At 40.5% G+C, this 14444-nt stretch overlaps 1 protein-coding gene across 1 annotated transcript; it reads right to left on the bottom strand.

Moving 5' to 3' along the window:
- Nucleotides 1-2564: 2564 nt before the first annotated feature.
- Nucleotides 2565-3877, bottom strand: LOC121392814 (eukaryotic translation initiation factor 3 subunit A-like). Its single transcript, XM_041523887.1, has 2 exons — nucleotides 3728-3877; nucleotides 2565-3116 (listed from the first exon to the last, which is right to left on the bottom strand). Exons 1-2 carry the CDS (start codon nucleotides 3875-3877, stop codon nucleotides 2565-2567), a joined length of 702 nt encoding a protein of 233 aa, XP_041379821.1.
- Nucleotides 3878-14444: the final 10567 nt, after the last annotated feature.

Below are 14444 nucleotides of genomic sequence, written 5' to 3'. Positions count from 1 at the left end.
TATTTAATTAATAAAGCAATTAAATGTGACGGCTATTATAAATAATGGGCACAGCTATTTTGTTCCTGCTCAGTAAATATGCCATCTGGCGAGCCAGTGGTTACATAATACTTAACGCATCACATCAGGAATTAATCTTAGAACTAAAGAAACAAACATACCTGATTTTTGCGGGATGATGAAACAGGAGAGAACAATACTATATCTCAGGGTTTTTTGTGAATGAAAACAGAAATAAATTTAGTTAAATAGTTTATTATATTATCAAGTCATTTATGTTGTTTTACAAGTCAGGTTGATCAAACCGAATCGCTTTGTCATAACTGACTGCATTTGTTTACACTGTGCATACAGGAGTTAGTAGGAGCTGACGTCACATCCTTCCAAGCTACAGTACTAGAGGCGACGAAAACAAAACAAAATGACTGCCTCTAGATTCGGGAAAAAATGTACTAACCCGAGACCTTTTTACCATAAACTTCCATCATTCTACCCACAAAATAATTTAATGGCACAGACCCTAGTTTCGGCAAATAAAAATGGACACTACTTTTAATTAATAAACAAACATGCATCACACATTTGGATAAGGTTATAACACACAGAAGCTAAAGTCTCTGGTGTTTAAACACGGTCTAAAAATAACTAGAGCTTGTCTTGATAACTATTACTTCTCAGACGAACATGTGTTTTTAGAATTATGAAAAGTGCATTTTGGGATATTGCTAAGCCCTGAATGACCAGAACTACTTTGGGTATACGGAAAATAATATTGTATATAATAAAATGTAAATAGGCCTACATGCAATTTAAATTATCAATAAAAATGGCTTTGATAGTGTAAAACATGTTATAGTGTTTAAAAACTAGGGTCTGTTGCTTTAAAATCCGTGTAAAACTGTGTAGTGATTCATTTGCAACCTTATGTTTGGTAGTAAGGCATATTAATAAATGTTATTATCTAGATTTGGGTATTTTCGTTTAATTTGGCCAATAACCAGCCCCCCTCCCCCCACCGCCCCCTACAAAAATTGGAGCCTGTACGCCTGTGAAGAGAAGCCATAATATTCAGAAACAATGTTGTGTTTTATATTTATTTTTATGTGATCATTTACACAATAAGCATTTAAGTGATTGTTTAGATTGCTGTGTATTTCTTAGTTATTTATATATGCATCATTCTATTTTACATGTATTTCTTGATATATTCTACATCTGTAAATAATAAATGGATAATAAAAAACACAATGAACTCATGAATAATTCTCCAGTGTCATGTTGTTATTGCCAAATATATAAAATATCAGACAATAACTAATTGTGATATAGTCATACAATCATCACAGACATGGTATTAATAACTGAATTCATCAGATTGAATTTCCCTCTTAAGCTGTCTGAAACCCATCCTTAAGCAGTCTGAATATGTTTTTGAACTGTCCGATTCCCTGTCATTCAATTGTCTCAGTCCCTGTCCTTGAACTTTTAGGATTCATCATAGTTTACATTCAGACAACTGTTGAGTATTCATTAGAGTTGGGAGTGCAGTTGTGTTGCTAAATAGTCCAGCATTCGAAATAAGCACTTGTCCGTTTGTCCTGGCAGATGAAAATCTGCTCAGACAAGCAAAATGTAGCTTGGTGGTTATCCCGTGGACAAATAAAAATGTTCAATGCAGTTTCATTTTGAGCAATCGAGAACATTATCCTTGCACTTGAATAAAACAATTAATTTATCTGGACAAGTGAAATTATAAGCAGACAAGTAGATTTCTAGATGTATTTGTTCGGTGGATTAGTGAAATTATAGGCAGACAAGTAGATTTCTAGATGTATTTTTCTGGTGGACTAGTGAAATTATAGGCAGACCAGTAGATTTCTAGATGTATTTGTTCGGTGGATTAGTGAAATTATAGGCGGACAAGTAGATTTCTAGATGTATTTGTCTGGTGGACAAGTGAAATTATAGGCAGACAAGTAGATTTCTAGATGTATTTGTCTGGTGGACTAGTGAAATTATAGGTGGACAAGTAGATTTCTAGATGTATTTGTCTGGTGGACTAGTGAAATTATAGGCAGACAAGTAGATTTCTAGATGTATTTGTTCAGTGGACTAGTTAAATCATAGGCAGACAAGTATATTTCTGGATGTATTTGTCCAGTGGACTAGTGAAATTATAGGCAGACAAGTAGATTTCTAGATAAGTAGATTTCTGGATGTATTTGTCCAGTGGACTAGTGAAATCATAGGCGGACAAGTAGATTTCTAGATGTATTTGTCCGGTGAACTAGTGAAATCATAGGCAGACAAGTAGATTTCTGGATGTATTTGTCCAGTGGACTAGTGAAATCATAGGCGGACAAGTAGATTTCTAGATGTATTTGTCCGGTGGACTAGTGAAATCATAGGCAGACAAGTAGATTTCTGGATGTATTTGTCCGGTGGACTAGTGAAATCATAGGCAGACAAGTAGATTTCTGGATGTATTTGTCCAGTGGACTAGTGAAATCATAGGCGGACAAGTAGATTTCTAGATGTATTTGTCCAGTGGACTAGTGAAATTTTCAGCTTATTTCCATCACTGAATACTGCTGTCTGGGTGAAGTATTCCTTGGTCCCCCGCTGTCTGGGTGAAGTCTTCCTTGGTTCCCCACTGTGTGGGTGAAGTCTTCCTTGGTTCCCCGCTGTCTGGATGAAGTCTTCCTTGATTCCCCGCTGTCTGGCTGAAGTCGTCCTTGGTTACCCACTGTCTGGGTGAAGTCTTCCTTGGTCCTCTGCTGTCTAGGTGAAGTCTTCCTTGGTCCCCCGCTGTCTAGGTGAAGTCTTCCTTGGTTCCCTGCTGTCTGGATGAAGTCTTCCTTGGTCCCCTGCTGTCTGGATGAAGTTTTCCTTGGTCCCCCACTGTCTGGGTGAAGTCTTCCTTGGTTCCCCTCTGTCTGGGTGAAGTCTTCCTTGCTCCCCTGCTGTCTGGATGAAGTCTTCCTTGGTCCCCCACTGTCTGGGTGAAGTCTTCCTTGGTTCCCCTCTGTCTGGGTGAAGTGTTCCTTGGTCCCCTGCTGTCTGGGTGAAGTCTTCCTTGGTCCCCAATAGCTTGTTAGCCATGTTGCTCCATTTGGCTAAAAGAACTATAACAGAAGTAAAATCACTATTATTAGGCACAAATTTCCTACCAGGTGGGGTAGGGGTTGTGTGCCCCTACTTGAAGCCCAAATAATTTACACTTTCTGGGGGCGGGACGTAGCTTAGTGGTAAAGCACTCGCTTGATGTTCGGTCGGTTTGAGATTGATCCCCGCCAGTGGGCCTATTGAGCTATTTCTAGATGTATTTGGCCAGTGGATTAGTGAAATTATGGGCAGACAAGTAGATTTCTAGATGTATTTGTCTGGTTGACTAGTGAAATTATAGGCAGACAAGTAGATTTCTAGATGTATTTGTCTGGTGGACTAGTGAAATTATAGGCAGACAAGTAGATTTCTAGATGTATTTGTTCGGTGGATTAGTGAAATTATAGGTGGACAAGTAGATTTCTAGATGTATTTGTCCGGTGGACAAGTGAAATTATAGGTGGACAAGTAGATTTCTAGATGTATTTGTTCGGTGGATTAGTGAAATTATAGGCAGACAAGTAGATTTCTAGATGTATTTGTCCGGTGGACTAGTGAAATTTTCTGCTTATTTCCATCCCTGAATACTGCTATCTGGATGAAGTCTTCCTTGGTCCCCCACTGTCTGGGTGAAGTCTTCCTTGGTCCCCCGCTGTCTGGGTGAAGTCTTCTTTGGTCCCCTGCTGTCTGGGTGAAGTCTTCCTTGGTTCTCCGCTGTCTGGGTGAAGTCTTCCTTGGTTCCCCCATAGCTTGTTAGCCAGTGTTGCTCCATTTGGTTCAAACAACATAACAGAAGTAAAATCAATATTATCAGGCACAAAGGAACCAGGTGGGGTAGGAGTTGTGTGCCCCTACTTGAAGCCCAAATCATTTACACTTTCTGGGGCAGGACGTAGCCCAGTGGTAGTACATGCCCCTCATTTCATATATTCTTACAGGCCTGGTTATTGAGCTAAAAATAGAATTATCTAAAATGGTACAAAATAATTCTTGGGAGCATAGGGTAATAATTCATAATCAATGAAATTCTTGGTTATATAAATTTGAATTATGGTCACATGACATTTGATCTATGGCTTACATCATGAAATGTGCAAGATTACAATGTATGTGCCAATATATTATCTTAATGTTAATGCTTACTACTTAGGGACAGGTAGCCTTACTTAAATTATATACCAACATATCAGTAACAAGTGGGACACGATAACCATGTAGCTGGTTAATAAAGTACTTTTCGGGACAGTAAATGTATGTGTATTCAAAAATATTCGGGGGAGTGGTGGGGGGGGCGGGGGGGGGGGATGGATTTAGTATGTAAACAGTTATGTGACCCTGCCTTTAAGAGGATGTAAATATTATCTGAATATATTAATCAGTAGAATAATGCATATGATTACTAGCCCATGGGTAACCCAGCCTTTAATAAGATGTGACTGTCATTATGTTTATATATGCAAATTACGTACCTGTAAACTTTAACGTCAATGCATATAGCATATAGGAGGTTATACGAATGAAACGTCGCTGACCCAATTTTCTAGTTACGTTCCATTTTTTTTTTTTTTTTTTTTTTGGACAAAGATGACCAGAAACACTCTCAAAGATGGTATATTTTTGTAAGGAGGTTCTCGTATTTTTCTTCGATGATACTACAACCATTTCACTACCAAATCTGAACAAAGCAGGCCCGTAGGAACGATATTTGGAGGGGGTGGGGGGGGGGGGCATAATCTCTAATGGAGGGATGCACAGTCTCTAGTGCGGGGGGTGGGGGGTGCAGATTTTTATGCTATTTTACAGAGTAGGACAAAAACGTACCTATGAGTCTGTTACAATTACAAAGACCACATCTCTGCACAATGTAGAGTCGAAGGAAGATTTCAACAAAGTCGTTATTGCATGCACTCGGTCATCATTAGGTCAGATCAGAGGGTTTTAAATGCACAGTCAGAGCAAGCTGTTGTAGCACACGCTTTTCATGGGCACAGGTGCCGGTGTAACATGGTATTTTGACTCCCGTAGAATACTGACTCCCCGGTCACTTTTCTACAGCAAAAAGAGTCAGTTTTCTACAGGAGAAAAATGACTCCCAGCTGAAAAACCCGTAGTACTACGACCCCCCACACGTTGAAAACTGACCCCCATAGAATAATGACTCCTCTTGAAATCATAGAAAATCTTCTTAATGGGATTTTAACAAGTTTCTATGTAAGTTATTTTGCTATAATATCTTAAGTTTACAGTTAATCCTCTATAAAACAACAACCCATAGGGACCCTAAAAGTAGCCTCTATCATCAAGTGACATTTTATATAGTTCAAAATAGATGCAAATATAGTATGAATTGAGCTGTTCATTTATATGAAAGTGGTTGTTATGCCCATTCTCTGCACTCACCTCATGTTTTGCCAATACGGGATTTCCCAACATGCGAGTTGGAAAAAGTTTTAAACAAGTTTGATTATCTTTCCGTTGTGCACATTGTTTACATAATTAGACCCCTCGTGTAGAATGACCCATGTATGTATGTGCTATGTATGTAAGTATGTATGTATGTATGCATTTTATGTATGAATCTATCTATCTATCTATCTATCTAGATATTGTATGTATTTCGGGTTTGACTAGTATTACACAGATATGAACGCACGGGCGTTGGCAATAATTAAATCCTTTCTGGCCTCACAAATTGTTCATGTCATAGCTGGGACTCGAACCTATGGCACCGAATCGCCCGCAACGAACGGGGCTGACCATTTTATCCTAAAGATAACTTTGCTTATCGTTAACTCTACCCTCCATTTACAAATGGACTAGGCCAGTAATTATGTTTACTTTACTCCATGAAAGGGGCGGGATCTAGCTCAGTCGGTTGAGCGCTCGGTTGAGGTGCCACGGTCACAGGATCGAACCTCCTTGGTGGATGTCTACCACTGGGCTTTTTTTTGTTCCAACCAGTGCACCACTACTGGTATATCAAAGGCCATGATATGTACTCTTCTGTCTATGGGGGAAAAAAGAAGTAAAGTTTGTTTTATTTAACGACGCCACTAGAACACATTGATTTTTTTATCTTATCATCGGCTATCGGACGTCAAACATATGGTCATTCTGACACTGTTTTTTAGAGGACACCCGCTGTCGCCACATAAGCTACTCTTTTACGACAGGCAGAAAGGGATCTTTTATTTGCGCTTCCCACAGGCAAGATAGCATAAACCATGGCCTTTGTTGAATCAGTTATGGATCACTGATCGGTGCAAGTGGTTTACACCTACCCATTGAGCCTTGCGGAGCACTCACTCAGGGTTTGGAGTCGGTATCTGGATTAAAATTCCCATGCCTCGACTGGGATCCGAACCCAGTACCTACCAGCCTGTAGATCGATGGCCTAATCACGACGCCACCGAGGCCGGTGTGTCAATGGGAAAGTGCATATAAAAGATCCCTTGCTGCTAATGGAAAAAAGTAGCGGTTTCCTCTGTCTACGTGTCACAAAAACCAAATGTTTGAAATCCAATAGACGATGATTAATTAATCAATGTGCTCTAGTGGTGTCGAAAAATAAAACAAACTTCCAACTTTACTCCATGAAAAATCATAAAATTAGTGGCTAGGTCATAGGCCTCAAGTATGGTAGGTATTGGGTTCGCATTTCAGTGCTAGATTCAACCCAACTCAACTCGCTTAAACCCGATTAATAATTTCTGGCAAACCAATCAGCCAAATTTAATGAAACTTGGGTGTAATTATAAGGTATGCGAGCCCATTCAAATACACTAAAGATTTTGTAGATTCCTATTAGGTTTTTAAAAATTTCATGGGAAGCATGCAAACTCAGCCTGCCAGTCTAGACACCCCTTGCAAAATGTTCTCCACCCACGGCTGGATTGATTAAAATGTCCGATTTGATGATGTGAGATTTTTCTTTCATTACCAACAAATATGGCGTCCATAGCAACATAATACTATGATAAACAAATGTCTGTAGAGATTTCCTTTATAACAGCATTGAGATTATTCATTCATTAATGCCCGTTTTCATGATGTCAGGTTGTTATTCGGCAAATAGGTGCCTATAACAATAGCAAAAAGGACATAAATATTCCCTCCAAACTGGATGCGCTTTAAACAAATACAATTACGAAGTTAGTATGTACATTGTAACTGTAACGTCTTGTTGCCTCAGTGTCCAGTACGCTGCGCATTCTGTGTATAGTTTGAATGATAATAGTTGATTATTTTCTTTACATGAAACCAGGCAATCTGTGTAGGTTTCTAACTTCTCTTCCTGGTCCTCCCAGTCATAGCAATTTGAATATATTTGCATACATTCAATAGAAACATGCTCTAAACCCGATATGGTGTAGGGGGCATCTCTAAGAGTTCTGGACAATACCATCTCCTATCTTTTCGTTCCTTCTCGTTGCTCTGACTGAATTTCATGCTCTCCACTGGATTTGTTGACACTTCCTCTTAGGAACTACCGTATACATTGGACTGTACGTCTGTACTTAATATGTAGCTAAATGAACGAAATAGACAATTCCCATCACCTCTCATGGAAACCAGTCTTGACGGATGACTAACATCTCTGATCTGATTTCACAGTCACATAAAAATTCCCATCTCCGCGTGTTTCCTTTTCTTACATGCTCTAAACCCAAATAAGTGTGGGGGGGGTGGCTTGCCATTCCGTGTCAACTGAATGACACCGAATACTGGGTGCCTTCTGTTTCTTCAGTTTGGCGTCGAACCTCAACCTCGGCTGTTGACTGAACTCATCCTCATATACTTTTAATTTCCTCCAGTCTTTTGATGGAAAAATCTTTACCATTTTCTTTTATAAAAACAGCAGTCTCACATACATGAATTATCTTGGATATACGTACTGAGACCGTAGGATGTTATTTCACCTGTCGTCAGTATTGGTCTAATGTTCTGGATCGACTGCCGACTGTTTTGAACATGTTCAACAACTGTCGGGAGTAATCATGAAAAAAAAATTTCTAATCGTGACCAATCGTTCCGAGTTTTCGTTGACGGCATCGTGCGTAATTTGTTGTATGTTCGTAGATGCATTCGGGAAACTTCGTGGTTAACCGTGGGGTATTCGTACTCCACTCTCTGGCTCTTTCTCGAAATGCTTCTGGTTCATCCACCTTACGGGATACGCTGGCTCTTCCATCGTTCCTTGCGGTCGGTTGCTGACTTCTTGAAGAGCGGCATGGTGATGTTCACTGCTTGTAGGCAGAACGTCGAATGAAATCTGGCCTGTTCAGCAGCCTTCAGATAGGCGTCTTGTGTCAGTCGTACTGGTTCTTGTGGCAGTCGTACTGAATCGTATAGCAGTCGTGCGGATTCGTAGGCGTGTCGTAGTAATTCTTGACGTGTTCCGCATTAATCGTCATGATTCATAGCGTATTCGGGAAGGCATCCTAGGGGACACGTAGTAGGTCCTCCCGATTCGTAATGAATTGGATTCAATATCGTAGTGGTACCGTATTAGTTCTGGCAGCATTCGTGAGCATTCGTACGCAGCTCAGGAAAGAAGCCGAATCATTCAAATGTTTTTCCGAAAAATCGGGAGCAATCGGGGATTCATAGGATCATGTATATTTCTGGACATTCGGGGTATAATTCGTGTATGTGAGACTGAGGCTATAGCATGCCTTTTGTCGGTGTTATTTACAACTTCGTTTCCTTCGGTGTGTCTTGTCGTGAACAATTTTAGCCTATTACCATTAATTGCCGTTTTACCTTGCAGATAATAATAAGTTCCTTTGCTTTGTTGTTCACATACTTAATTATGTATGGACCAGTCTAGCATGCGCCAAGTTTACCGCCTTTCCGGGTGGTTTTCTTTTGCGTCATAATACCGTTTTTGCTTTCTCTGCGCAATCTTTATGTTGTCTTTGGCTGCTTCTCTATACATCGAAAGCTGAACGAATGCCTTGCATCTGTTTCCCAATGCTAAATCGGCCAATTCAGTGTCTGGCCCACTAGGAATATCTAGTTCAACAGGTAGCCGAGATGATCTCCCATAAACAAGAAAACATGGGGTCATCTTCGTTGACTCGTGCTCCGCTGTTCTGTATGCAAACAGCATATATGGCAATTTTTCATCCCAGTCATTTTGATGTTCATTGACGTAACATCCTAACATGCTACACAGTGTTCTGTTATATATTTCAGTTTGTCCTCCTGTCTGTGGGTGATAGGGCGAGGCAATGCTATGGTCAATCCCCATCTTCTGACAAAACCTGTCGTTCAGATCATTACAAAACTCTCTTCCTTGATCTGTGATAAGAACTTCAGGACAACCGTGGCTCGATACAAGCTTTACTAACAAACGGAAGACACTGTGTGCTGTCTTGTCAACAATTTCCTCGGCTTCAACCCATTTTTGTCAAGTATTCCGTGAAAAACAAAATGTATCGGTTTCGTGCTAAAACAAAAGAAAAAAACCATTAAGCATTCTATTGCATGCCATGTTACTATCCAGCAATGAAGATATACTAATGAAAAAAAGAGAACCTATGGTAATTTGGACACATTATTTTCCCATTGCTAACGGCAAAGTCTATAAAATACATAAACAGGCTAAATGTGAAATGGCTCTTTGGCTAGTGGGTGAAGTCAATATATATTCCTTCAAAATTAAAACCGTATGGAGTTAGTTTTACTGCATTGTTTCTAGGATGTATTTTCGGTATAATACAGTAATTTTGCAAACTTAAATGCATCGCTTATCATAAACATAGGGCATTGAGACGAATTCATAACTTATCTGGTTTTATGTATAAAATAATTTATACTAAATTTTAACAATTCAATTAGTTAATTCGCAACATAAACATAAACGATATTCGTCGTTGCCACTGATACCGTCGCCGTCGTCAACGCTGTCGACAAAAGACAATGATTATGCACTGTTGAACAATATTTATTTATGGTTATATGACGTCAGACATGGTGGACCTCAAAGATTCATTTAGAGGAAACCCAGCTCTAAAATTTCATGGGCTACTCCTACCGAAAAACCAGCAAGGGATCTTTTATATGCACTTTCCCATAGAAAGGACAGTACAAAACGATCTTTGATAACAGTTGTAGGGCACTGGTGGGACGGGAAAAGCCCAACTTATCGAGGAGATTCGTTTTATGTATAAAAGTCGAGCGCTCAAACCACTAGCTAAATCTAAAATTTTAACGTTCAATTAGAAATTAATTCGCAACACAAACATAAACGATGATGTCGTCGTTGCCACTGATAGACCGTCGCCGTCGTCAACGGCTGGAGCGAAAAAAAAATGATTTGTTGAACGATGCACTCAAAACACTACACATTTTATTTACGGTTATATGACGTCAGACATGGTTAAGGACCTCAAAGATAATGAGAGAGGAAACCCAGCTGTTCTGCTATTCCATGGGCTACTCCGGTACTTTAAAAAAAAACCAGCAAGGGATCTTTTTCATATGCACTTTCCCATAGAAAGGACAGTACACACCACGATCTTTGTTATACTAAAAACAGTCATAAATAGGGCACTGGTTGGGACGGGGAAAACCCAATGAGTCCACCGAGGAGATTCGATCCTATGACCCAAGCACCTCAGTCACACGCAAAATTATTTTAAAACGGTTATATGTCAAACCACTGAGCTAAATCTCTGTCAGCGGTCCCAATTCTAAAGTAAAGGTATTTTTATTCTGCAAAATCTTCCGTTTGTGACCGGGGGCTCAGCGAGAAATAGCTACCGAGGGGATCGAAATACCACCGTTACTGGGTATTCTGAGTCAATTTCACTGGGCTACCCTCCCCCCCCCCCCACCAGAAGAGTCCCATAGACAGGATAGCACATACTTTACGGGACAGACCTTTGATGTACCAGTCGTGGTATTCACTGGGTGGAGCGAGTTATGGGTGAAATAAAACATCATATTTTGTTGTTTAACGTGGTAAACCGAAGCTGTTTTCGAGGTGTAAATACTTAAAATGCATACACATTGAAAAGCTGCGTATGAGAAGTAACGGTTAGGAGTCGGGTTATAAACCTTTAAGGGTATATAATGTCATAGACTCTTTGTAAAATTTATGTGGTTTGTAAATTAAAAACTCAATGTCCATTTTTACTTTGAAACTAGGGTCTAGGTAAAAATAAGATATAGTGTTTAAAAAAAAACTACGGTCTGTCCCTTTAAGAGGAGAGAAGGGCGGGACCAGCTCTGTAAACGTTGTTTTTTTTGCTGTTTTATCTCTCTGCAGGACATTGTATTTCAGGACATCTAGCTTTCAAAGTTTTACGGAGGACCGTACCACTGAACCACCTAGAAACTTTGCACCCTCGATCTCAGTCAGTACCCACCACCCACCCACCCACCAGTATCTACTTGCTTCCAAGTGCCTGATTCCTATCTACGCATGTGCGGATCTATAACAATAATAATGATACTTAATGAAATACCACACAGTCGCAAGATTAATAAATTTGATAAACATATGCCGCAGGTACGAGGCAGAAGTGACGAAATGTGATATTTATATTGATACTGATAACGAACAGGATGTTTCAGTAGTAGAAAGTCGTGGTATCTCGCCAAGTGTGTAGAGTGCTCGTCTGTTGATATCAAACAGGATGTGTCAGGTTTTTTACAGTTACATCCATACAGAAATTCGTGGTATCTAACCCAGTGGGTAGAGTGCTCGTCTGTTGATAACAAACAGGGTGTTTAATGTAATGTAATGTTTTTATCATGCTCCTATACCACTAAGGTTTCGAGCATGTCCACCGCGGGTTCGGCCTCTGGAGGCCAGGGGCCCAATCCGGGACAGAAATTACTTGGGTCAATTTTAAAATTAAGCCAATTAGGGATATTGGGACTTTACAATTATTATTTTTGATGCGCCATTTCAAATATTATATTAATATTTATATAAAAAATGTCTTATTCTTTTGGATCGCAATTTTTAGATCGGGCATTTCTAAAATTAAAAAACATATTTACCATATAGAACTCTTTACGTTAGCCCTGTGAGGTTTACAGGAGGTTAGTTTCCCAGGAGGTTGGGCCAAGGCCACAGGAAGTTTAATTAGTAGGGGTCAGAGTGTTAAAAGGGGCACCCATCGTATCGGGAACTTCAGTGTGGCCGGAGCAGGGGAGGGCCCCGAGGGGTGGGGGTGGGGGGGGGCAGTCCCCCGTACACTCCTATCTCCCCCTACGGCCGAAACCGCCTACGCCCTATGGCACCTAACCTATTTCCGGTGGCATACCACCCACCCACCCAGAGCTCCCCCCAGCCAACCCAACCGTCGTGCCCTCCAGTCTCGGTGCCTCCTAAAGGTTAAGATCCAGCGGTTGGATCACTAGGAGAGTGATCCGTTAAGTCCGCTGGTATGCTGGAAGAGGAAAGGAAAGTTTGCGTCCGGTGTGTCTGGCAGAGCGAAAACGTATCCTGACGATCCTGAAATCCAGAGGGGCCTCTCCGTTGACCTCTCACTAGACGCTGGCACCCTTTAATTTACAATACTAGAGGATGAAATCGAGGTATAGAACCAGGTTACTTCCCCTAGGATTGGCGCAGCGCACCGCCCTATTAAATTCCGGAGGGTGTTTAAGGAGGATTTTTTTTACAGTTAGGGGCGGGACGTAGACCAGTGGTAAAGCGCTCGCTTGATGCGCGGTCGGTCTGGGATTGATCCCCGTCGGTAGCCCATTTGGGCTATTTCTCGTCACAGCCACTGGTACATCAAAGAGAGCATAAGCAGACATACAAATACATAGTTTCACTAATAAAACCAGTGCACCATCAAAGCCCGTGGTATGTGCTATCCTGTCTGTAGGATGGTGCATATACAAGATCCCTTGCTGCTAATCGAAAAGAGTAGCCCATGAAGTGGCGACAGTGGGTTTCCTCTCTCAATATCTCTGTGGTCCTTAACCATATGTCTGATATGTCCTCTATGTAACACCAATCGAGGAAATGAATTTCATTTTCTTTTTCAGTGTCCATATTGTGATAATAAAAGGAAATTATACATAGGTAAATACTACAGTATTAGGCCAAACGCTATGAAATGGAAACAACTATTTACTATTCCAAAAGTATCTGTTATTAAAAAACTATGTCTTTTTATTGATAATATTAATTCTGTATTTAAAGATATTTTTGAAAAGTAGATATTTCGAATTACTGTAAATGTATTACACTATAAAATATATTTTGTTGCCAATGTATTATAAACTATTTCTGTAACTAGAAAACCAAAATATATTACAGATATTAACTCTGTCTTTAAAGCTATGTTTGAAAAAATATATATTTGGAATTATTGTGGCGCACTCGCTTAGCAGGCGTATATATTCTTCAAAAAAAGTAGGGGAACCTGAAATATTAATGTTAATATCAACTGTTAGACCGAACATACGTTTTAACACACCGAAACACATCCTATAGTTTGCACGTGCCTCACGCAGTTGCCCCGTATACGTGAGTGGGGTGTTATTCTCGATTTTGACAATTTCCATGAAGGTCGATTAATCACCGTGGAACATTATTTCTGTCAATCTTTTTTATTCTGTTGATCATACAGCTTTTATTGTTTGTGTTTATTAATTTTTATTGTTTGAATCTGCGATACGGCGTATGCAACGCGATTGGGATTTAACGGGCAGAACTCAGCGTGAAGTGGCCAACACCTTCAATGTTTCGAAGTTAGTGATTAGCAGACTATGAAACAGATACCAACAAACCCAAAATGTTGAGGATCGACCCCGTCCAGGTCGTCCCAGGGCAACGACAGGAGTACAGGATCGATTCATCCGTAACCAGGCTCTAAGAAATCGAGCTCAAAAGACAAATCAAATTGTTGCAAACCTTCATCAGGCTAGTGGTGTCCGAGTTACGGGTCAGACGATTAGAAATCGTCTTCATGCAGCCCATCTTCATGCTCGACGGCCCCGGGTTGTGCCTACCTTGACAAATCGTCATATTGCCCACAGACGTGAATGGTGTAGGGAATGTCACAAATGGGGTATTAGTCGCTGGTCACGTGTCATGTTTTCAGATGAGTCCCTATTCACTTTGGACTTCCTTGACAGGCATAGTCAGGTCTGGCGACAACGAAATGAACGGCACGCCAACGTCACAATGCGATTTCATGACAGATTTGACGGTGGATCGGTTATGGTGTGGGGTGGTATCACTATGACTGACAGAACCCTCCTCTATATTGTGCAAGGAAGGGTCACTGGGCAGTACTACCGGGACGACATACTGACACCCTTTGTGGTCCCGTTTGCTAGGCGTGTGGGTCGACGTTTCAGGACGA

Source organism: Gigantopelta aegis, unplaced genomic scaffold (genome assembly GCF_016097555.1).
Source record: "Gigantopelta aegis isolate Gae_Host unplaced genomic scaffold, Gae_host_genome ctg4599_pilon_pilon, whole genome shotgun sequence".
Taxonomy (NCBI): Eukaryota; Metazoa; Mollusca; class Gastropoda; order Neomphalida; family Peltospiridae; genus Gigantopelta; species Gigantopelta aegis.
The sequence above is the reverse complement of the archived record's forward strand: the minus strand, read 5'-3'. Positions and strand labels throughout refer to the sequence as shown.